General features: G+C 41.7%; 1 protein-coding gene across 1 annotated transcript in view; it reads right to left on the reverse strand.

Moving 5' to 3' along the window:
- Positions 1 to 25,574, reverse strand: part of LOC136862920 (uncharacterized) — a 94,028-nt gene that overhangs the window by 9,396 nt on the left and 59,058 nt on the right. Inside the window, exons 3-4 of the mRNA XM_067139202.2 lie at positions 21,848 to 21,996; positions 5,698 to 5,818 (exon numbers count right to left, since the gene is read on the reverse strand). Coding sequence (XP_066995303.2) covers positions 5,698 to 5,818; positions 21,848 to 21,996 — 270 coding nt within the window. The remainder of the gene's footprint in view (positions 1 to 5,697; positions 5,819 to 21,847; positions 21,997 to 25,574) is intronic.

The raw sequence follows: 25,574 nt of genomic DNA on the forward strand, positions 1-25,574 counted from the left end.
CGTATTAAACAAATATTTCAAAAATTCGTGACCTTCGCCGCGGACTCGAACCTCCCAGCTGACATGCAATCCCGCTCCGACACGCCTTTACCAACTACACTACGGTTCCGTTCGGCACACTGGGCAGCTTATAGCAATGATTAGTTTTACTGCGGTCACAATATCAATTTAGTGTTTCACCGGCGTGTCAGGTTCATATGATCTAGAAGGCACACGCATGTCTTCCAGTATTTCATACGAGTATAACATTACGGCGCCTTACCATGGTGAGGTGGTAAATACCAAGATATCCGGTTGTGTTGTCTGAGCATACCGGCAGGGCAGATGTTTTCAGGACGGAATGGCTATTGTAGGTTGCATAAAACTACATTGGAAGGGGCGGCTGAATCACGCTGTATAGTGGTTAGCTCAACGCCCGGCCGTCTTTATCCCCAGGAATTAACTTGGTACTCATTTTTAGTATAGATTGAGTGAATCTCAGAGCCATGTGTCTTTCCAGTAGGGGAAATTCTCATTTGTACATTTTCTGTCTTCCTGATGGGGAGTCGAACCCTCATCACCACCTCGACTACACAGTCCTTTAAACTGACCGTGTAAATATGTAAAGAAGGAGAAAGTATTCCGATGACCTCGAAACCTGTCTGACCGAGCTCTATAGCTGCAGTCGCTTAAGTGCGGCCAGTATCCAGTAATCGGGAGATAGTGGGTTCGAGCCCCACTGTCGGCAGCCCTGAAGATGGTTTTCCGTGGTTTCCCATTTTCACACCAGGCAAATGCCGGGGCTGTACCTTAATTAAGGCCACGGCCGCTTCCTTCCACTTCCTAGGCCTTTCCTATCCCATCGTCGCAATAAGACCTAATAAGACCAAAGAAAGAAACCTATTTGATCCATCGGGAACTGAGTATAGATTGCTCTAAGATGCGAAAATCGAAATCGGTCTGAAAACGGAAAAGGGTGTGAAGAATCACCTTGACATTTTCTTTCTTAATCTGTTTACCCTCCAGGGTGGGGTTTTCCCTCGGACTCAGCGAGGGATCCCACCTCTACCGCCTCAAGGACAGTGTCCTGCAGCGTGAAACATTGGGTCGGGGGATACAAGTGGGGAGAATGACCCGTACCTCGCCCAGGCGGCCTCATCTACTATGCTGAACAGGGTCCTTGTGGGGGGATGGGAAGATTGGAACGGATAGACGAGGAAGAGGGAGGGAAGCGCCCGTGGCCTCAAGTTAGGTACCATCCCGGCATTTTCCTGGAGGAGAAGTGGGAAACCACGGAAAACAACTTCCAGGATGGCTGAGGTGGGAATCGAATCCACCTCTACTCATTTGACCTCCCGAGGCTGAGTGGACCCCGTTCCAGCCCTCGTACCACTTTTCAAATTTCGTGGCAGGAACGAACCCGGGCCTCCGGGGTGGCAGCTAATCACACTAACCACTACACCACAGAGGTGGGCATTATTATTATTATTATTATTATTATTATTATTATTATTATTATTATTATTATTATTATTATTATTATTATTATTATTATTATTATTATTATAATTATAGTTGTGGATTTAGATAGGGAAGATCTTGCTCTGAACAGATTTTCAACCTGAAATCTATAATTCGACACAGATTAATAAACTCCAAAGACATAGTTGTAACATTTATTGACTTTAAAAAACCTTTTGACTCTGTTGATAGGGAAACCCTATATAAAGTAATCCGTGAGTTTGGAGTTAAAACTAAATTGGCAAACCTAATTCGTGAAACCCTTACAGACACTATCTAAAAAGTAAAATTTATGTGTGAAATATCTCGACCTTTCAAAATAAATACAGGTGTCAGGCAGGGCGATGGTTTATCTCCACTCCTTTTCAATTGTGTCATGGAAAAAAATGTAAGAATTTGGAATGAAAACTGAAAGAACCCAAAATATTGCCACTCGTTCTTGGGAAAAAGAACAAAGGTGTTGCAATAAATTGCCTAGCATTTGCAGATGACTTTGCCATACTTTCAGAAAGCCTTACAGATGCAGGAATGCAAGTCGATCTCCTTGAAAAGACAGCCAACATGACAGCCTTGAGAATCTCTGCCGAGAAAACAAAAATTTTCACGAATATAAAAAGTGCCCCGAAGTTTTTATTAACGGATATTGGTCAAGTAGAAAAGGTAAAGAAATTCAAATATTTGGGTGAGACAATTCAAGAAAATGGTTTAGAAAATTCTGCTATAGAGGAGAGGATACAAAAGATGGAAAGAGCTTACGGTATAACTAAGAATACTTACAACAAAAAGTGCTTATCAACAAAACTTAAAATAAAGCACTACAGCACAGTAGTGAAACCAGAAAGCCTGTATGCCAGCGAATGTCTAGCACTGAACTACAAGCTTGATAAATTAGAAATATTAGAAAGAACAATTATAAGGAAAATATTAGGTCCTCTAAGAATTGCAGGGTTTTGGAAATTAAGAAGTAACAATTAAATTTACCAGAACATAGAAAACATATCAGAAACAATAAGAAAAAGGAGATTGCTATTTCTTGGACACATTTATAGAATGGATGACAATAGACTAACTAAACGAATCTTCAAGTACCTTTGGGAAAAGAAATCAACCACCACCTGGATTCAAGAAGTCAAGAACGACCTGGAAAGGAACAACATACGAGAAGGAGAATTATTGGAAAGAAAGATTTTTAGGAAGAAAGTCTTACAAATGGAAGGATTCCAAGGGAGGAAGGAAAAGAAAACAGGCACAAAGTGGACTGAAGACAGGAAAAAGAAGCACAGTGAAGCAATGAAGGAATACTGGAAGAGAAGGAAAGAACAACTAAGGAGGAACAATTGAAATTGTAACGTGGTCCTGAGAAGGCCGGAACGCAAAAATAATAATAATAATAATAATAATAATAATAATAATAATAATAATAATAATAATAATAATAATACCGCCTCTGTGGTGTAGTGGTTAGTGTGATTAGCTGCCACCCCCGGAGGTCCGGGTTCAATTCCCGGCTCTGCCACGAAATTTGAAAAGTGGTACGAGGGCTGGAACGGGGTCCACTCAGCCTCGGGAGGTCAACTGAGTAGAGGTGGGTTCGATTCCCACCTCAGCCATCCTGGAAGTGGTTTTCCGTGGTTTCCCACTTCTCCTCCAGGCGAATGCCGGGATGGTACCTAACTTAAGGCCACGGCCGCTTCCTTCCCTCTTCCTTGCCTATTCCTTCCAATCTCCCCATCCCTCCACAAGGCCCCTGTTCAGCATAGCAAGTGAGGCCGCCTGGGCGAGGTACTGGTCATTCTCCCCAGTTGTATCCCCGACCAAGAGTCTGAAGCTCCAGGACACTGCCCTTGAGGCGGTAGAGGTGGGATCCCTCGCTGAGTCCGAGGGAAAAGCCAAACCTGGAGGGTAAACAGATGATGATGATGATGATGATGATGATGATGATAATAATAATAATAATAATAATAATAATAATAATAATAATCCACCGGGCGAGTTGGCCGTGCGCGTAGAGGCGCTCAGCTGTGAGCTTGCATCCGGGAGATAGGTTCGAATCCCACTATCGGCAGCCCTGAAGATGGTTTTCCGTGGTTTCTCACACCAGGCAAATGCTGGGGCTGTACCTTAATTAAGGCCACGGCCGCTTCCTTCCAACTCCTAGCCCTCTCCTATCCCATCGTCGCCATAAGACCTATCTGTGTCGGTGCGACGTAAAGCCCCTAGCAAAAAAAAAATAATAATAATCCGATGACACTGGCTGAATAGAAATCTGTTTTGCACTACAACATGAATTAATTAATTAATTACCTACACTACAATGGCATTTATACACACACATTAACAGGCTAACAGCTAATGCAATCCCGACAATTATGGCACAGCACGGTTTCACTGAGCACAATCACAACTGATAATAACAACATTCATGAAAACAAACAGTGCACTCCCGAATTTCTCTCTCCTTGCTCAAATTTCAAAGCATGACAACGTGTTCAACAATTTGACCACCCTATACATAGTGCCGTCACGTTACGGTTATATTTTAATACTTACTTTAGTTTCTTTTTGTAAAATATTTCGGAATTAATCTCTAACAACAATTAACATAAGACGAGGGAGAAAAGGCCTAGGTACATTTTAAAGTGCTTGGCAATGTTGCTGAGGGCTCCTTCGTTCAGCGATTACAGCCGCCTGCACTCTTCTTACGTCTGACAAGCCATATCGATCTTCCAGGCTTCTCGCACACCCCGCACACTTGCAAACTCTTGGGACCTACTCAGGGCTCTACCAGACAGATCATACCCGCCTGCGCTCTTTCTTCCCCTGACAAGCCAACATTGTCCTTCCAGGCTCCTCACACACCCCGCACACTAGCAAAGTCTGGGGACCTACTCAGGGCTCTGCCGGACAGATCATACCCGCCTGCACTCTTTCTTCCCCTGACAAGCCAACATTGTCCTTCCAGGCTCCTGCTGCACTCCGCACACTAGCAAAGTCTGGGGACCTACTCAGAGCTCTGCTGCCACAGTCCGAGCGCCCACGACTAAAGAGAAACCATCGTGCTTGCTGGACAGCAGCCACGGACTGAAAGCCTTTGCTATTTTTTTGAAAATAGAAAAGCAACATATTTACAGCCGAAATAACAAACATTGTATAACTGAATATCACACCACATAAGTTCGATTTCGCTACATTTGTCCATCTCTTTATGTAATCATTTACAGAGTCAAATAACGTTACATGCTTTTGAAAAGGCGGCGGGGCGGCGCCCAAAAGCCCTTCATGTACGAACCGTCACTGATCCTAACCAAACAAAGTACCACCTAAGCTCACTTCCGAGCAATTCCGCTTCCTTACACAGACTTCCTTCCCATTATCCGCACGAAAACTCACGAGAAATGGTCAACGGTATGGACTACAAGAGATCTTTACAAATGACGATATTATGCTGCACTTCAAGCCAATGTTCCTACAAAACCACGGCTTGTCGGCATCAAACTCACCAGACGTCATTTTACAACATTAATACGCACGAGACTCGGACACGGATGTTATGCCAAACATCTTCACCATATTAAACTGTTGGACTCCGCCACGTGTGAGTATGACCGCCCCTACCCAGCACCCTCTCCCCCACTGTGTTGCAGATTTGAACCATATTGTATTTGTACAAAGTACAGTTCAGCACGAATATTTGTGTTCAAAAACTGACAAAACCCGGAACTCCACTACCTACAAACTTGCCTGGTTTACATTCTCCTTTCAACCACATTGTACTCGTATATGGAATTTTTGGCTGAATTTCTCAGAAATAATAACTTAAAAATAGAATGTATATTATTCATGAATTTTATTTATCTTATTTAACCAAACATTATATTGTGTCGTTTTCCTAACACGAGAAAATACAAAGGAATGAACTGACTGTGAATATTAGGACATCGACTGAACGTGTGTTTTGAAAAGACTGCCGCAAGTGCTGTTCTCTGTTATTTCCTTTAACGATATTATTATACAACTATTCTTTCTACTCAGGTATATGTAGGTATACATTGTTATGTCAATTGTGAACATTCAATCATTTGCTGGCTGTGTGGCTAATAGGGCTAAAAGCCAAATATTTTAAAGAAGGCTTTAACTAAGTAACAGTTGAAATTATGTCCCAAATATGAAATGTAATATTAGTATTACTCAACTTACTAGCAGGTATTTAGATCAGGTTTTATCTTCAAGAAGTCAATGACGTGCACTACTTCACTTTCATCTTCGAGGCATTTGAGAAACTGACGACTGTTCCAGCATTCTCCCTTTGCAAAGAGTGCTGCAACAAAGTAAACATTCATTCATACACACTGTAATATGAATATTGCTGGAAAGAAAGAGAGCAAGCTCGACAGCGCAATAAAGCTCTGCAGCTTTCGAAGAAGGTACCTATTATAAACCATAAGAGATTAGCTGTACATTTGCAGAACAAATATTAAGGGTTGTTCGACTGAAACGTAGACAGAGCTGGCAACATTGTGTTTCAATTCAATTGCACGATAGGTACCAAAATGTGTAAAAAAAATCAATGTAAATAGCAGTTCTTTAGTATTTTTGAAGTGATTCCACATACTGCATATGGGTTAATTATGTGTGTAAGTACAGAATTTTGAGTAGAATTTTGTAAAAAAAATATGAATTTAGTAGGGGTGAGCTGTGTGTTTAATAGAAAAATTGTTAATGTAAAATGTATAACGCTGTATTTTAGAAAAATATTTTCTTTTCTTTATAATTTAAAATCTAGTTGCTGAGAACGTTTTTTTGTGTATCATTTTCCACCGAGGTAGACACCTCATTTGCAAATAAAGTATTTTTGATTTGATTTGAAATAACTGATGGGAAAGCCAAGAAGTGGCAGCACTGCATGCTTTGGTGTTAATAACAGCTTAAAACATGGCCTCTATGTAGAAAAAGAAGTTAAAACAACAGTCAAGTTTAATGGTTACGTCGAAACGAATATTCCATGGCATTATACAATTCTAGTGCAAAGAAGACGCATTGAAGGGGAAGCTGTCATGTAGTGTGCTTGAGCGCACGTCCATATGCTGCCAATGCAACAATTGACAGTCGGTGCTATTTTCTTTGCGGTCAGTGGTTACCCGCCATACAGTCAAAGTACCTCCCATCTGCCCAGGAGAGTGAGAGATTCACCACCGATCACGCTGTGGAACCCCAGTTCAACCAGCAATTAGCAACCATCAGGGTATAGAGAAACTTGTTCAGTTTTAGGACAAATGCCTGAACGTTGAGAATAACTAACTTAGATTCTTTCAAACTATCATCAGTACGCTGCCGTTAGGATATGGTGTATGTTCTCCAATACGTATACTTTCTAGACAGTAGTCAGTGTTTCATTTGAACAATCCTCACGGTATTAGAACATTCTGTTGTAATCGAGTATAGCGAAGCGAGAGGTTGTATTGTACTGTATTGTATTGTATTGTATTGTATTGTATTGTCAGTGCTGAGTGAAGAATATGGAGATCGCCATGCAACATTACCGGGCGGCCATAGGTCGATGGAATGGGCCAGTGAAGTGTGGACTTGGGACAGACGGGAATATTCACCTACAACAAACTGGGCTACAGGTACACCCCCCATGTTCATAAAAAACAGAACACCTTCAAAGACTAGAGATAAGAAGTTCATTTTCACAGAGCATGTGCATTAGTATGTTCTGAAGAAATGATTAACATTCGAACCATGTCGGCTCTCAGGTTCAAGGTCCACATCGATATCTTGGCGCACTGCCACTGACTGGTAAAATGTGCCTGCGGCTCTCGTTGTCGCTATAAACCGAAGGTAATGGATCAGTTTGACTTGAGCAGACGTGCAAGATGCCTCTTAGACGTATGCGAGAACCATACCGTCAAATGAGTGATCTTGAAAGAGGGCGCATTATTGGCATGAGAGAACGCGATGCATCCATGCGGGAAATTGCTGCACGTGTGGGTCGAAGTGTGTCGGCAGTGCAACGGGTGTGCACAGAATGGTTCACAGAAGGCCGTAGAACACCCAGATCATCTCCCTAGAAAATCGACACCTCGTGCTAATGGCATTGCAGGACAGATCTGCGTCCTCCTCGGCTCTAGCGCAATAGTGGAACAGTATAACACATCGTACACTATCAGGAGTGACCGTCCGTCGCCGTTTATTACGGTCTGGGTTACTGGCGCGTCGTCCACTTCTCCGCCTACCTTTGACTACTGTGAATAAAAATTGTAGACTGCAATGGTGTACGGAACGACGTCACAGGGGGCGCAGGAATGGCAGCAGATAGTGTTTAAGGACGAATCCAGGTACTGTTCGTTTGAAAATGATGGCCGCAGTTTAGTTCGCCGCAGACGAGGGGAGAGGCAAGAGGCATCACATTGACTGCATTCGCACAAGACATACAGCGCCATCTCAAGGTCTTATGGTGTAGGATGCTATTGGGTACAACCACAAATCACAGTAGGTGTGTGTCCAGGGCACTGTGACCAGTTTGACCTACGTGAATGACACCCTGCGACCCGTACACATACCCTTTCTGCACGACACCCCAGACGCCATATTTCAGTAGGACACTGCGCGACCACATGTTGCTGCACGAACACGTGCCTTCTTGTTGTCACAGGATGTCAGACTGTTGCCCTGGCCAGCCCGATCACCGAACTTGTCGCCAATCGAAAATGTGTGGGATATGGTGAAACGACTAATGCGGCGCTGTGACCCGTTGCCAACCACCAAAGATGAACTGTGGAACCAGGTGAGTGCAGCATGAATGGCTATACCCCATGACGACATTCGCGCCTTATACGCGTCGATGCCATCACGCATGGAACAATTTAAGTGTCCATGGAGGACCCAGTGCCTACTAGGCAACAGGACACATGCTGAACCTAGGTGACTGAAATGCTAATCGTTTCTGCAGAACATACTAATGAACATGTCCTGTGAATATGGACTTCCTATCTCTAGTCTTTCGAGGTGTTGTTTTAATGAACATGCGTGTAACTCTGATGGCGGAAGCAGTAGTGGCAGTACTACTTGTGATAGGCGGTGTAGAAATAAATCCTAGACCAGTGGGAACAATCGGCTGGGAACAACTGAAAAGACCAAGGAAATAGAGAGACTTGTTAGGCTGATCAAGCTATACTGAAATTCAAGTTAAGAGCTTAGGAAAAGTATCCTTCCGCATGTGAGCACGTCCCCTGTTCCCCCTTCCCGTCTCGTCATAGTTCTCCATCTCCGCCACAACCAGCTTATCATTAACGCCGTGCGTCCATCTGACAAGTACAGTACTTCATTCTGAAATAGTGAAGCATCAAACGAAATCACTGCCTTTCACATAGCTGTACTTTGATTACGTACCATATCTATTTATTCCTTCATTGACCATATAAAACCAACAGATTACTGACGAATTCCGAGGCAAGAGAAGCAAGAATTATCTTTGTTTCATAATGCGATTTGTGTGAGGCACATGGAGACTTACAACATACGTATACGATTCCGCTCTCTTGCAACGACTGTCAGTGGCAGTTTCTCATAGTTAAAAAAGCAGAAAAACCCACCGGTGAGTGGGATTGCAAAATACAATGCTTCCAGGAATGTTGTAAATACTGTAGTCTCGTTATTCGGAAGGTAAAAACGAACTTATGATCCTCTCATGACAACATTTCTGTAGGTAGAGTGCGGTTGCGAATATAAAGTAAAGTACACATTATTATTATTATTATTATTATTATTATTATTATTATTATTATCATCGAATACGCCAAAGATCCTATTCCCATACCGTGTTAAGGCCCTTCCTGTTTTATTTACGGCGAGTGCTGAGCTGACACATCGTTCTTTCCCTGGAGACTTGGATTTTCCATTCCAAGCGAGCGGCGTAAACACTGTACACAGAAACGCCGACCAGCTGCGCAGACTTTTTCACGTCTTCCACAGTCCACAGTGGATTCTAATCTCGTAGGCTACTGTAAACGTTTAAAACAATTTGGTTTAGATTTTCTACTTTATTTTCCTCTACTTTTGTTAGCTTTAAAGTATTTCACAGGGAACTCAAGCGTCACAGCATCACACACGTCTTGCTCACAGCTGGCAGCCATTATGAATACTGAACAGTGAACACGCTGTTGCAGCCAGTACTGCCAACAGTTTTCTTGGATCCATCTTCAACGTCCCACCTATTATGCGAACTTATCAACAGTGGAATGAACTCGAACAAACTTACTAAGTACACAGTGCAATAATATATCAATATCATATTAAATTATTATTATTTTGCTACGTACACCACTGAGAACAATAACTATTCACAGCCATCTACGTATGAAATATAAGAGTTGGTAACGAACCCGAATAACATACAACCTGTGATATATTTTCCATATTTATACAGGGCAAAAATTTTAATTCATCAAGTCAGTTCACCAGAATATCTAACCAAACTGAAGGAAGCTCCTGACTTCAGGAACAAGTAACAAACTTAGGGAACTATTTGGCGCTGCGGAAGCCTTTTCACCGACCAGAAGTCTGACTAACATCAAAGGGACCGCTAAGGTCTTAAGTTGACTCTCAGTATAGAGAGCTAATAGGCTACGTGAGCAGGACTTTGAAATGAAGGAGATAAAACGAGTGTGTAAACGAAGAGCAAATAATCATAATAGTAAAGGCTGTGGAGAATTCTGGTGACGTAGTATTACTAAATGCTAAAGGGAAGGGATTAGAAGAAGACTTCTGACCAGCCACGTGACAACAGAAAATGATCAACCAGGAAGCAACGAGAAAAAACATTTTCGTCCACGGTATAGCGGAGAATGAAAATGAGGATTTAAACGATTTAGTGAGTGAAGTATTGGATATTATAAACACCCATATGAAGATAAACTGCAGGAAAACCGACACTGATGAAGTGCACAGACCAGTGAGAGTAAAAGCGAAGAGGCCTATTAAAGTTCGTCTCGGGTCTGATGAAAGTCCTGCTTAGAATTTAAAACGAGAAACAATTTAGGTGAAAAGGGACTTGGATAGGGAGACAATAGCAGAACAGAAAATCCTAGCATTTCATTTAGGAACAGGTAGAAACTCTGAACTAGAGACTTACACTACACCTAGCTGAAGGAAATGGGTAAGCAACTGAGTTCACCAACTTCGGAAGTGCATACTCGGCTGACAGAGAAAGGAATGTGCAAGGTAGTTGCAAGTGAGAATTCTGCCCGCATAGCGACGGCTGACAACGGCGACCATCGTACTACAGAGCCGGCGAACGGAAGAGGACAGACAGCTAAACTGGCAGGAGAGGTGGACGTCCGAACAACTGACAGGCGGTTCGACCCGAGTCCAGGGTCCAGTGGGGGACCAGAGGACAGGAGAATGGCATTGGTGGCTAGACGTAGAAATTGAGTTTCAAGGATATTTGTTCTAAAAAGGGAACAGCACACAAGGAAAATATGGGCAAGAAAATTTTTACTTCACCAGAAGGCAGTATTTTAAAGCTGGAGAAAGCGAGAGTAACATGAAATAAGACTAACAACTTGACAGAGGGTAAAAGTTAACTGCCGGGAGAGTTGGCCGTGCGGTCGGGGGCACGCGGCTGTGAGCTTGCATCCGGGAGATAGTGAGTTCGAACCCCACTGTCGGCAGCCCTGAAGATGGTTTTCCGTGGTTTCCCATTTTCACACCAAGCAAATGCTGGCGCTGTACCTTAATTAAGGCCACGGCCACTTCCTTCCCATTCTAGGCCTTTCCTATCCCGTCGTCGCCATAAGACCTATCTGTGTCGGTGCGACGTAAAGCAACTAGCAAAAAAATGTTAACTAGAATGAGGAATAGTATTTATCAATATAGAGGGATTTTGAACAAGGTAGGGAACGAACGGGTGAAATTATAAATGGCCGAAATGCACATTATCACCTTTATTTAAAGTTGGTTTCCACCGGGATATAAAATGAAATGAAATGCCGTGTGGCCTCCGTAGAGGCCTGGTGCAGGTCTTTTGATTTGCCTCCCGTTGGCGACCTGCGCGTCGTGATGAGGATAAAATGATTATGTAGATGGCACATACACCCAGTGCCCGTGCCAGAGGAATTAACCAATTATGGTTAAAATTCCCAACCCTGCCGGGAATCGAACCCGGTACCCCTGTAACCAAAGGGCAGCACTCTAACCACTTAGCCATGGAGCCGTACACAGCGAAATGAAGAAAATATTGAACTTACAATAAGACAAAGGATAGGATAGCTCGTACAGGGAGATATTGTGGTGGAATACCAAACTTACTCAGGGAAGAAGCAGAGGATACATTTGAACAAATAGAAGAAATACTTTGGGTAAAAACAAAGACGAATCAGAAGGGAGATGTAAACTTATGCTTCGGTTTCTTCTACAACATTCCAGAGAGTTTGACATTGCAAACAAAGATTTTTCACCGACTTAGCAATAGAATGAAATATATTAAGAAATATATACAGTATGAGGACATACGACCGCCTCTGTGGTGTAGTGGTTAGCGTGATTAGCTGCCACCCCCGGTGGTCCGGGTTCGATTCCCGGCTCTGCCACGAAAATTTGAAAAGTGGTACGAGGGCTGGAACGGGGTCCACTCAGCCTCGGGAGGTCAACTGAGTAGAGGTGGGTTCGATTCCCACCTCAGCCATCCTCGAAGTGGTTTTCCGTGGTTTCCCACTTCTCCTCCAGGCGAATGCCGGGATGGTACCTAACTTAAGGCCACGGCCGCTTCCTTCCCTCTTCCTTGTCTATCCCTTCCAATCTTCCCATCCCTCCACAAGGCCCCTGTTCAGCATAGCAGGTTAGGCCGCCTGGGCGAGGTACTGGTCATTCTCCCCAGTTGTATCCCCCGACCAAGAGTCTGAAGCTCCAGGACACTGCCCTTGAGGCGGTAGAGGTGGGATCCCTCGCTGAGTCCGAGAGAAAAGCCGAACCTGGAGGGTAAACAGATGATGATGATGATGATGATGAGGACATACGTATTGTGATGATGGGGGACTTCAATGCGAGGGTTGCAGACCGAAAACCAGTATATTATAAAGGGTTAGAGGAAATATTAATTAAAAAGAACAAGTCATGGTAAAGCTTAAAATCCAAAAAAAGCCACTAGAGCTACCGTATATGGCACCGAAGAACTACATATTTTGAATGAGTGGAGGCCAAGAGATGAAAGGGGTAATTTAACGTCCATAATAGAAACTCGTGGAAGTGATATAGATCTAGTACGATATGCAAGGGAGGCAATGTTGCTCACCAAGTGAATAACAGTTGAAGAATAAGGAGAATCTCTTCACTTACCATTAACTATAAGTATAATAAGCAGGCGAATAGTGTGGCTGATTTTGATTGGAATATTAGAGAGAGTTTAGTGCCTAAGTATGGATGAAAAGAAGACCTTTTTATAGACTTCAAGGAATATTTTAAAGGTGGAACTTCTGATATAATTAAGACAGGACTAGCAATTGAAGATAACCAAGTAGATGAGGCAACAAAGCTTGAAGAAAATACCGTATTGATAGTGTATGCAGAGGATAAGGGTGCACAGAGAGAATTGGTGGTACAATGAAGAATGCAGAAAGAAAAAAAAGTTGAAGTAATGGTAACATTAGATATCCAAAGGCAACGCCAGATGGAGGAATGTCGGAAGAGAGCGTTCCTAAGCAGGTGGCTTTGTATGGTGAGATAACGTGTGTTGTTCGATATTGGGGTTTAGGTAAGAAAGTCGGAGGAAACGAGGAATATAGGGCACTGAGGCTCAGCAGGATACGGGAGGGAAGAGGGTTGAATCAGCAAGGTCTTAGATTACGACGAGGCAGGCCGGGGCCTGGAGCATGCAGCCTTGTCGACAATCAGTGAAATGATTCAAGGACGAGGTTATGCATTGTTCTAGGTCGTGGACTGCGAGTGTTGAGTTTAGAGTTGGAGGTCGAGACTTGCTGATTCAACCAGGGTTTGGCAGGTAGACCATTGTTCTTTTGTTCTTTTGTTTTTAATTTGTGTTGCCGTTTTGCCGTTGAGTTTTGTTAAATAAGGTTGTCTTAATACTGTATTTGTATCTTTATAATGTTATGTATTTGATTAGTATTGATTGTTTTCATTTGTTTCGTTCTTTTCTATTTTCTCCGTAAAGATTAGTAGGTTGGAAAACTGTATAAACTGGAGAAAATAAAGACGTATACATACATACATACATACATAATGAAATCATTAAAACATTTAGGAAGGTAGGAGGGTCTGAAAAAAGAATTGTATTTAGTAGTAAAATGAAAAAGAGTATAGAGAATTATTGCTCGATACAAAAGACTTGTGGCAGAAGAAACAAGCTGATAACCTAAATAGAGATTCTAAGAGTAAAGACATCAAGGATGTGTGAAATGAATAAATAAAATCTGCAAAGAAAGAAAAAGTACAACATAAGTAAATATAAGTCATGAGAAATGGATCGAACACTTTAAAAAATTGTTAAGTGTTGAGGATGGCTGGAAACTGGTAGTAGAAAAGTTTGGAGTTTCGAGGGGACTGGAGTGAACCCTACCTAATTTAGTTAAGAAAATTTCAGTTGATGAAGTAAAATAATTATTAGAGAAACTGTGAGAGGGAAAATCAAAGCAATTTCAGGTATCAACAGTAAATTTTGGATGAAAGTAGATAAAACTAACTTTATCCTCGAAACCATAGTCAAAATATTCAACAATATTTTCGATGGAGCGAGATTCACAAAATTATGGCAAGAAGGAATCATCTGCCCAATACATAAGAAACGTGGTGAAAGGTCAAATCCAAGTAATTATAGACGAATGGCGTTATTAGATTCACTAAGCAAGATATATACTGTACAACGATATTGGAAAAAGGACTAATGAATTGGGCAGAGGGGCGCTCGGTCTTTTCGAAACTCCAGTCAGAATTCAGAACGAGAATGAGTATAAGTGATAATGTAATGGTAGTTAAAATAATAATGGACAAATTCATGAAGAAGAAAAGAGGCAAGATTTGCAATGCAGCAATCGATTTAGAGTAAGCGTTTGATTCGATGAGTAGATGTGCTGTCGTCTATAAGTTGGGGAAGATTGGGGTATCAGGGGAAATGATAAGAGAAACTGAAAATATATATTCGGGATTTAAATGTTCTATCAAAGTGAAACATGGTGTAATATTGGGCGAGATATTTTCAAAATTGGGCCCCAAACAGGATTGCAAACGGTTACCTATTTTATCTTTATTACGTATTAATGATATATTTGAATCGAAAGGCTTTGAGGAAAGGAGCTTTTCCGTATCTCGAGATTCAAGATATTCCAGGCCCGACTTTTGCTGATGACATCCTTCTACTCTCATTAACACCTGTCAAGGTGCAAAATAGTATTAATGAGATAGAAAAATATTGTAAAGAATGGAATTGAAAAGTTAATCTACAGAAATCCAGATTAATGGTTTGTAAAAGGTGTGACAAGCTTTCAAAGGGTGAATATTGGTGATTGGGTAAGACAAAGCTAGAAGTTGTTAAAAAATCGAATACCTAGGGACTATTATAAGCAGCAATGACAGATGTTCAGAACAGATAAAAAGAGCAAAAATGAAGGGAGTATGTACCTTGACTAGTATAAAAATACTGGATAGGAAGATGCCAGACACTGAATATAATGTGCAGAAAAATGTATTTAATTCAGTAGTTAAAGCAAAGTTTTTGTATGGAGCAGAAATTTGGAGAGGAGATCATGGAATTATAGTATTAGATCTAGTCGTAAGCAAATTTGCCAAAATAATTATGAGATTGCTAAGATGCCTACTGCAAATAGTGGTGTGAGAATGGTGTGCGAAGGTGTGAGTACACGGGCAGATATTGTGAAACGAATAGTTGACTTTTGGTTGAGACTAAAATCGGGGACAGGAGGAGAAATTCTAAGCATAGCATATCAGCACCAAATGAAACATCAAAATGAGGATTACTGGGTGGATGGGGTGAAACTTTTACTTGAAGACATAGGAATGGGTACTACTGGGAAATAAATTTATTAAGGGATGACAGGAGATTGTGTAAGAAGGTGGTCTAAAGACTTAAAGGTATAGAAATACAAACAATAAGGACAGAATGTAATAGCAAGAAAACACTAGCAATATTTTGTAAACTAAGTGAAAATATGGCAATAAGAACCAAAATTTTAGCAAAGAGGGAATAGAGAGGAATAATTTGGTGGTTGATGGGCCACCCCGTCATGCACCCGTTGCTCCTTTCACTCCGGGTGCTTGATAGGTGCTGCTACTGTTTCCCATGCCACTAGGTGAACTAACCAGGGTTAATTTCTACTACAAATTACAAAAGAACGCTCAAAATTATTAATACAGAAAGAAGTATGTACAGCTACAAATCACCAAAGCAAATAAACATTAGCAGTATAATACATACTGATGAGTACTATTCGCTCAGATGATAGCTCTGAAATCTACAAACACCAAAGCAAATAAACACTGACACTGTATACTCTGATGAGTACTGCTCAGTCAACTGATAGCTGTGAAATAATAACAAACATAGAATATGTAACACTTAATAACAAAAAAACCACACAGATGCACGTTTAACGATAATGGGTGCAGCCTCCTAGATCAGTAAGTAGGAGACTGCCATATCTTGATCACTGGTCGCTTGTAAGTTCCCCTGACAGTGCGTACAGACACCACACGAACATGACCGTAAGTTCCAGGATGAACCTGCTCTATGACACCAGTTAGCTACATAAGGGGGTGGAAGATTATCCTCATTGATAAGGACAAGTGTTCCCACCGAGACGTTGGTCTCGGTGCTGTGCCATTTGGATCATTGTTGTAGTTGAGTGAGGTAGTCACATGACCATCGCTTCCATGTTGGCTGTCGACACCGCTAAACCGGTTGCCATCTGGACACATATGAAGTTGAAGTAGTAAGACAGTTTGATTCAGGGAATGATAAACTTTATTCTCCAATAAAAAAGTGTCCAGCAGTAAGGAAGGAAAATTCGTCAGGGTTGTTGGGTAAAGGGGTTATTGGTTGTGAATTTAAGTACGTTTCAATCTGTGTTAAAAGGGTGTACATTTCTTCAAAGGTGAGAAGTGTGTCTGCATGCGACCCTCTTGAGGTGATATTCACAGAGTTGATTCCTGCTTACTAGAGACATATGAAATGGGGAGCATGAGGAGGAAGGAAGTGTCAGTCAGTACCTTCATTGGACACGAACTCCCTTACAGCAGACTAATAACTGTAAGACCTCACCAGGTGCTGGTACTCCTTCAGCTTTCTCATTGCTCCAAAGAAGCAGGTTCCATGATCAATAATGATGCTGCTGCATTGTCCACATCGTGAGATGAACCTCCGTAAAGGTGCAATGAACGCATCTGTAGACAGACTGCTAACATGCTCTAAACTGCCTTCATGGCCACACACACAAAGAGGGCAATTTAACATTTGGTGCGTGTCCTGTTCCAAAGGATGCCATACTTGACAAACAAGTGAACTCCATAGTCAATTCCACTATTGGAAAATGGTTTACTGGAGTTGACCCTTGCTGGAGGTAACTGACCCGTAAGTTGCTTGGCTGTGGTTGCCATTAGTTTGAAACAAAGTGAGACATCAGTGAATGACCTTCCTCACTGCGGATTTTCCATTGTCAAACCAGAATCTTTAACTAAAGAAGAATACACCAACTGACTTCCAACGTGTAAAAGCCCATGATGTTCATGCAGGATGATAAGTTTGGTGGTGTGGTGCTTAAGATGCAATATGAGGGGAAGTTTCTAGTTATAGGGGCTGAGGAATTCTCTAATCTACTGCCCACCCTAACCAAATTGTCGCTGTCAAGGAATGGATGGAGAGCCACAAGTTTTCTTTCTGGTGGGATCGTTGGCCCATGTTGAAGGCTGTGTAGCTCTTGAGCAAAGGTGGAACGTTACGACATACGAACGATAACTTTCAAGAAATCAAGTAACTCAGCCATAGGCATGGTCCATAACGCTTCTCAGTAACCTTACGTCGAAGATTTTGAATAAATCTGAACACATAGGCGGTCACTGGTTGCAGTCTAGACCAACTAGAAAAACGTCTAAGGTAGTTGTCCAGATTAACTGTCACGAGACAAACATTTGGCGCTCGTTCTTCTGCGATATTGGGGCTTGTTGCCTTCGAGACCGGCTATGTTGATGAATGACTGTGAAGCCAACTAGACCCTGCCCACCATAGCCTCACTGTCTAGAGTTCCTGTGATTCAAGTCCACTTGAGATACAATCTGTAGTATTGTCCTCTGAGGCAATGTCTCTCCAGTAATCTGCGCTTGACAGATCCTACGTTTCGGACATCCTGTTAGCCACAAAAGTCTTCCAAGTGTTGGGTAAACCCGCTATCCAATCTAGAACTATCGCAGTATCTGTCCAGTAACGCCGAACATCAGTCCTCCTGTTGATAGCTATTGGACACTTTATCCATCAATTGGCTCAATAGTACAGCACCACACAATTCCAACCGAGGTAACGAAACTTGCCTTAGAGGTACCATTCTAGACTTAGCAGTTAAGAGGGAGATGGCAACGTCACCATGGATAGTGATGCACCGCAGAAAAATGCAAGCACCGTGCTCATTCTCCAATGCGCCCAAGAAACCATGTACAGTAGTTCCATGCGAGTAATTGCTCCGTAACATGTGACTCTTCTCGGTATGACGATTTCACATGTCGCTAGATTAACTAACGGAGGCTTAGCAACCCAACACAAGAATAAAGCCTTAAGAGGTAAAAAACTGAAAACCAATACATGTTTTCCATACACACATGAAAGTAGCATATCTGCTAAAAGACCAAAGGAACGAGAAAAATCAGAAAGAATGAAAGAAAGAAAGAAAGAAAGAAAGAAAGAAAGAGATGTGAAAGAAATATATAAAATTGAAAATGAACTTGAACTTTACACACTTGCAAAACTATTAAATAGATAATGGAAGAACCAGGGAGAACAGCAAAATTATGTAACATTATCACAGGAATATGAGTAGGTAAGGAAGGCGAACTCAGAGAAAATACATGTTAATGAGGAGGTAGCCTTGAATATATAACTCAGTTAAAGTCCGGAAAGCACCTCATAAGGTGGTTGTCCAACTTCTAATATATATATAACATTCACTGGATATGTATTGTATTAGTAAAATATATTTAATTACTTGGTAACATGTTGTTAATTGGAATATGTTTGGAATGTTCTAATACTAACAAGACTGATTGTATGTCACAATAAACTAATATTCTCTTCCCAGTTGATGGCCATGCGTTACTGGTAGAGAAGTGTAGGCTATTCATTCATTCGTTCATTCATTCATAATAACATTCCTCTATAATCGTGCACATATCCCACGAACCATGAAAGGATTAAGAAATAATAATTAAGAGCTTCGACTATGGGCCACAGTGTCTTTTGGCATTTATCTTGAGAGTAACTTCTCCTGCAATATGTATCTCTGTCCTACTTTCAATTACTGTAGTTACAAATAATACCCAAGTACAACAGAAGTGGTTCGAACACGTTAAGATGGGGGCGGAAGATTATGTAGGAAAGAAGGCAATAAATATGGCCGTATCTAGTAAGGGAAGACCGAAAAGAAGATGGGCTGTACAAAAGAGGATACGACAGAACTGAATCTATAGGAAAACGTGGTCACAGACAGGGACAATGGGATGAAGTTAAAATGCGCACCAACGATTCCACTTAGCGTAGGAATAATAAAGCTGACGAAGAAGAAGAAGAAGTGCCTCACAACCTTTATCACGGTGTTTCCAGACGCCAAATAGAACAAGAATAAGAATAAAATATTAGCCTTCTTTTCCCAGAAATAAGAAAAATTAAAGACCACCGCAAAATTCCAACAGAAACAAACAAGCTTGTCGTTTTATGTGACCACCAATATCGTCGTCATAGTCACCAGACAGCAATTTCATAGGTGAGATGCCAATGACTACGTCACTCACGCATGTCATGGTCGTCTCAGCGAGCTCTCCAAATGTGTACCACAAGGGAATTTCTCCAATGAGTTCCTCTTGGTGAAGGGGTGGGGAAGGCTGGTGCTGACTATAGCGGAGGTCAAGGTTACCACCTCCGTTCGCCATTAGGACACAGGAAGGCAATTTAGCTACTTTTGCTGAAAGCCTCAGCAAGAATGGCAGGCAGCTGATAAACAGGTGTGATAGCTCCGTGACATCTGTTCTACCTTTTTACCAAGATGCTCCTAGCTCGAATAACGATCAATGAATATGGCATGTTTGGAATGGAAAGCTACATTCCTGAAGTTTGAACTTCTAAAAGGAAAAAAGAACTGTGCCTCGTGGCTAATAATGCTAGAATTTAAAATCATGTAAACGCGAGGCTTGCTTGGTTACTCTAGGTTTCGTCTTTGGTAACCAAAATCTAAGGGACATTATAGCTGTAAAGGATAGTCATTGGCTTCTCACCAAGATGGCCGCGATTCGAATTCCGGCCAGTGTATGTGGGAATTTGAAATGTAATGTCACACACCTGTAATTGGGATTCCACGTAAAATTTGAGGGCCCGTAGCTATGATCATGTAAAGCTACAAGTTTGTTTTTTGATCTAAAATGCACTTAACACAAAGGTAGAGAAACATTATGAACAGCCATCAGACAACACTTAGTCCCATTTATAAATGATGACCCATTTTAATGGTTAGTGACACATTCTTCTTCAGTCCCATGTGCTTGTGAGTTTGAAAACTGTCCCGTGCAAGTTTGTCTACGGGTAAATAATAGGGTCTAGGTTTAGAATAGGTTTGTTTAATACAAGCATCTGCCAGAGCACATGAACCGCACTCAGGGCAGTTGGTATTGTTTACTGTGGCCCAGTGGCGGCTGGTGGTATCTGAAGCTGGGTGTTGCACCAACATTTTCAGTGTACATTTTTATAGCTTACAGAAATAACAAGAAACTCTATTGTCGTTAAGTAATGAACTACATTCCTACTAAAACTGTAACATATATAGCAATTACAACCCAGGAAATAAGAGGCTCATTATACACTGTAACTACAGTTACTCTTAATAATAATGTTATTGGCTTTACGTCCCAATAACGACTTTTCACGGTTTTCGAAGACGCCGAGGTGCCACAGTTCTTTTACATGCCAGTAAATCTACTGACACGAGACTGACGTATTTGAGCACATTTAAATACCACCGTACTGAGCCAGAATCGAACCTGCTACGTTGGGGTCAGAAGGCCAGCGCCTCAACCGTCTGAGCCACTCAGACTGGCACAATTTACTTTTGCCTCACTTGAATTGAAAATTTGCCGCGCTGTTTTTCATTGATGTTGGTAATATGATGGGTGGTCTGGTATGGCGTGGAAAAGAAATTACCCAGCAAGTTGGCCGTGCAGTTAGGGTCGCGTAGCTGTGATCTTGCATTCGGGATAGGCCTATAGGGGGTTCGAACACCACTGTCGGAAGCCCTGAAAATGGTTTTCCGCGGTTTCCCATTTTCACACCAGGCAAATGCTGAGGCTGTGCCTTAACTGAAGCCTTGGTCGCTTCCTTCCAACTCCTAGCCCTTTCCTATCCGATCGTCGCCGTAAGACCTATCTGTGTCGGTACAACGTAAATGAAATTATGTAAATTTAAAAATGGAAATGAATTACCTTTGCGAGAGGAGAGAAAGTAGGAATGAAGTAATCTCCGCAGAGTAGCGCACTGTTTCTCGGCAGGGGCCTTGCTAGTCTCGTGCAACTCCCTGAGACCGATACTGGCGAGCATGCTACCTGATGGTATGCAGGCTTCAGGCTCGTCCCTGCTGAGGTACATTGCGCCGCGTTGACCGCTAGGGAGTTGCCGTAGGAAAGCAAATCCCCTGAATTTGATTCGAAGCCAGCAGCGTTTGTTGATCCGTTACGAAGCATTAGTACAGCGAACGACCGAAGATGGTTGATTTTAACATGTTTTCGAATACATGTTAGGTTTATTAAACTAAAACATTACAAGAAAAGACGACAAATGAAGTGCAAAATTATTGGGAGTTGTGCAACACTGCAACAATACCACGCACCGCCCCTGCTGTGGCCCAGGATCAAACCACTTAACTCTGATTTTCTACTCCAGCTGGAAGAGAATATGTTTCTGTTCAGTTCTAGCGCATGTGATGGGTCAGAAGGTTAATCGCAAGCGATACTGCAGTCAATATTACTCATTATTCTATATGAAACTAAAAAGGAAAACCTGGTATATTACACCACACTGTTTTCTTTCCATAGCTTAAAATATTTTAAGAATTATACAAGAACGACAGATACTTACTTCTCAACATAGTCATGTTGTTAGCACACAATATCTCGTACACCTTGGTCATGCCATTCATCCACAGATCGAAACGGTCTCGTCCGTCAGCCACTGAGCAGTCATTGTCAATGATATCATCCGCACATTCAATGGCACCTTTTATATTACTGGAAAAAAAGAAAATATGTTAATGCAAGGTTACCACTAGAGGTCCGTTTATGACACAAGAATATTACTCACCACCGCAGGAGCATGCTGTAATCGTGTACCGGTACCTGTATCACTTTGATCTCATTTAGACGTAAAACATAGGTAGAAATCCAATGAAAAAGAAATATAATGAAATGCAACAAAGTTATTTTGTTTCCGTAGCTTTGTTTACACAGAAATCTGTAAAAATAGATGCACCACAAAGGCTAAACTGAGCCAAGTAAGCTTAAAAAAACGGTGTTAATGCCATCGAACGATAGGTCCAAGCACACTGCTTCCCATGCCAAAGAAAACCGTGTAGTATCTGTACTCTAAACTTCTGTTAAAGAGATGTTTTGTTGGGACATAAGGGGGTAGTACCACCACAGTGAACTATCTAATGAGAGAAATTGCTTGTTCATTCTTTTGCTCAGCATTTGTAGGTGTGAAAATGGGAAACTTCGGAAAAACATCTTTAGAGCTCCCGACAGAATGAAAGCTGACAGTTACGTGACTCAAACCGCGCAGTCAACTCTCTCGGAAGAAGGAAGTGAATTACAGACCGAAGATGATGAGCACGCTAATGCACATTAATCTAAGGATCAGTGATGGAAGAAAACTTAGTTTACAGTGTTTGACATTATAGCACATAATTCAGTACCTTTGAGTTGTTTCACTTTTGTTTTGTTTGATCAACCATCATTCTTTGCCCCTTTATTTTTCTTCGCTTTACGCCGCACCGACGCAGATAGGTCTTACAGCGAGGATGGGATAAGACTGGGAAAGAAGCGAGTGTGGCCTTGATAAACGTACAGCCCCACCAATTGTCTAGTGCGAAAAGCGAAACCACAGAAAAGCGCCCGCAGGTTGCCGACATTGAGAATCTCCCGAATGCAAGTTCGTAGCTACGACACCCAAACCGTAGCCAACTCATTCGGTATTTTTTGCATTGATCCAAACGCAGCTTTTGCAGTAAATGTAAACATGAGAATTTTAGTGCTCATTAACTATTCGGAAGTGTTGTACAACTGATGTTACCGTATTATATAATTAGCTACGAGTGTGAAATTCCAATGTTCAGGAACATAAAATAATTAAAATCAAACATTTCATTGGGTGCTCCACAAGTTCTATTGTGTGCAAAAGGTAGATAAATCCTTCTGCTACAACTATAGCTATGCAGTGGGTTTATAATGTAGTAAGTAAATATTTTGTACGAATGTGTACTAAGTTTTCTCAGTTCTTTTCGAAAACATGTTAATGTTGCTTAGTTTTCTTGATCGTAAGACCATCCAAATACCAGTTACTTGTAAACTAGTTGTTTCTCTCTACAAAGTCAGTTATTCATTATTAGGTGTAATCATATGAACCTGTTAGATAAGGTAATGTTGAACCAGGGCCTCACAAACATCACATCGGGATTGTAAATAAAGGGTACCGATCTCTGCACATGGTTATGAGGGTGTTTAGGGGTTGTAGTAAGGATGTAAAGGAGAGTGCATATAAGTCTCTGGTAAGACCCCAACTAGAGTATGGTTCCAGTGTATGGGACCCTCACCAGGATTACCTGATTCAAGAACTGGAAAAAATCCAAAGAAAAGCAGCTCGATTTGTTCTGCGTGATTTCCGACAAAAGAGTAGCGTTACAATGTTGCAATGTTTGGGTTGGGAAGAATTGAGAGAAAGAAGAAGAGTTGCTCGACTAAATGGTATGTTCCGAGCTGTCAGCGGAGAGATGGCGTGGAATGACATTAGTAGACAAATAGGTTTGAATGGTGTCTATAAAAGTAGGAAAGATCACAATATGAAGATAAAGTTGGAATTCAAGAGGACAAACTGGGGCAAATATTCATTTATAGGAAGGGGAGTTAGGAATTGGAATAACTTACCAAGGGAGATGTTCAATAAATTTCCAATTTCTTTGAAATCATTTCGGAAAAGGCTAGGAAAGCAACAGATAGGGAATCTGCCACCTGGGCGACTGCCCTAAATGCAGATCAGTATTAGTATTAGTAATTAAAAATATAATACATAAAATAAAATAAAAACATCGGTTGGCGAAGCGGAGACTTGCTGCTCGACGTAGCGTAGGGTCAGTTCAAGGGCGATCGCGGCGTCGGAATGTCATAGAAACTGTTCACTATGGACCTGTGCTCCGCCATCACACCCTTTCGCAGCATCCCCAGTTTTGCAGTACCATAGCCACGGTACAGTTACTCCGAATAATTAAAAATTGTTTAAATTCGAATAGGCCCCCTGATCCAATATTACTGTATTTCGGATTAGCGAGACTTGTTTTTGTGGATTATTACATCGTTACTGAGGGTAAGATAGCATTCTTTGTTACGGACATAATTATTCGAGTTTGTATTTTTCGAGACGGATAGTAAAATTCGTTTAATCCAAGTGGATGAGAGATCATATTCATAAGAATCCACGGAGTTCAGAAGACATTTCTAGTCAGTTCCAGATTAAACTGAAATTGTAGCAAAAGGAATTAGCAATGGCATATTTCAGAGAACGAAAAACTTCAAGAATTTGTTTTTCAGTGCGAATGTTCAATTCACTGACCGGAAACGGATTCTAGGGAACCCACACCGACACGTTTGGAGGTATCGGTGAATCCTACAAAGAAGATCAGACACAAATAGCGAAATTTCTTTGCGAACTCTAACAAAAATTCTCCTCTGAAGATCGGTAAACTGAAACAACTTATTGATATCCTGTCCCAACATCAGATCCTAATTGCGGCAATTTAGGAAACACGATTTACTGATGAACATGCCTTTGAGTCGCAAAGTTACATGATCTATAAAGGTAAAATTGACAAACCTGTAATAAAAATTGTCCCCCACCTCGCCAAAGGATTTCTCGGCAGCAAGAAGATTCTAGGCTCGATCACGGACTTCATCTCCCCTCATAGTTGAGTCTCGAGTCATTCCCTCCGGAGCACGAACGAAGTCTACACCCTCGTGAACGCACATGCACCAATCAACCAGGCAAACAAGAAAGATCTGGAAAGAAAAGATCAATCCTGGGAAGAACTCATAAATCCCCTCTATAAGGTTCCTGGAATACACACTATCACCCTGGTTGGAGATTTCGATGCTCATCTTGGCAAAGAGAGGAAATTTCAACACGTTGTTGGAAATTATCCGGGTCACCGGAGAACCAACCGCAATGGAGAGAGACTCGTAGAGCGGTATAGGGCATTCTACCTGGTCCTGAAATCAACTGCCATCAAACATTTACCTAGGAAAGAGAATACTTGGATTTCTCGAAATCCCCACCTTGGAGAGTTCCAATTGACCACGTCGCCATCGATCGGAGAGCACAATGAGAGATCCAGTATGCGAAGCTTCTGAATTTTGGATTCAGATCATTATCTGGTTACGCTGGTTCGGAGCAACACCAGAAAGGAGAATGCGAGAAGGATTGAGAGATTTTATACAGAAAAGGTAAAATCCAACGGAGAGTTCACCCAGGAAATGGAATCCTTGGATCCTGAGAACTGGGAACAGCTACAAGAGGCCCTGGTGGTAACAGCCAAGGAGAC

Source organism: Anabrus simplex, chromosome 2 (assembly GCF_040414725.1).
Source record: "Anabrus simplex isolate iqAnaSimp1 chromosome 2, ASM4041472v1, whole genome shotgun sequence".
In the NCBI taxonomy this organism is placed as follows: domain Eukaryota; kingdom Metazoa; phylum Arthropoda; class Insecta; order Orthoptera; family Tettigoniidae; genus Anabrus; species Anabrus simplex.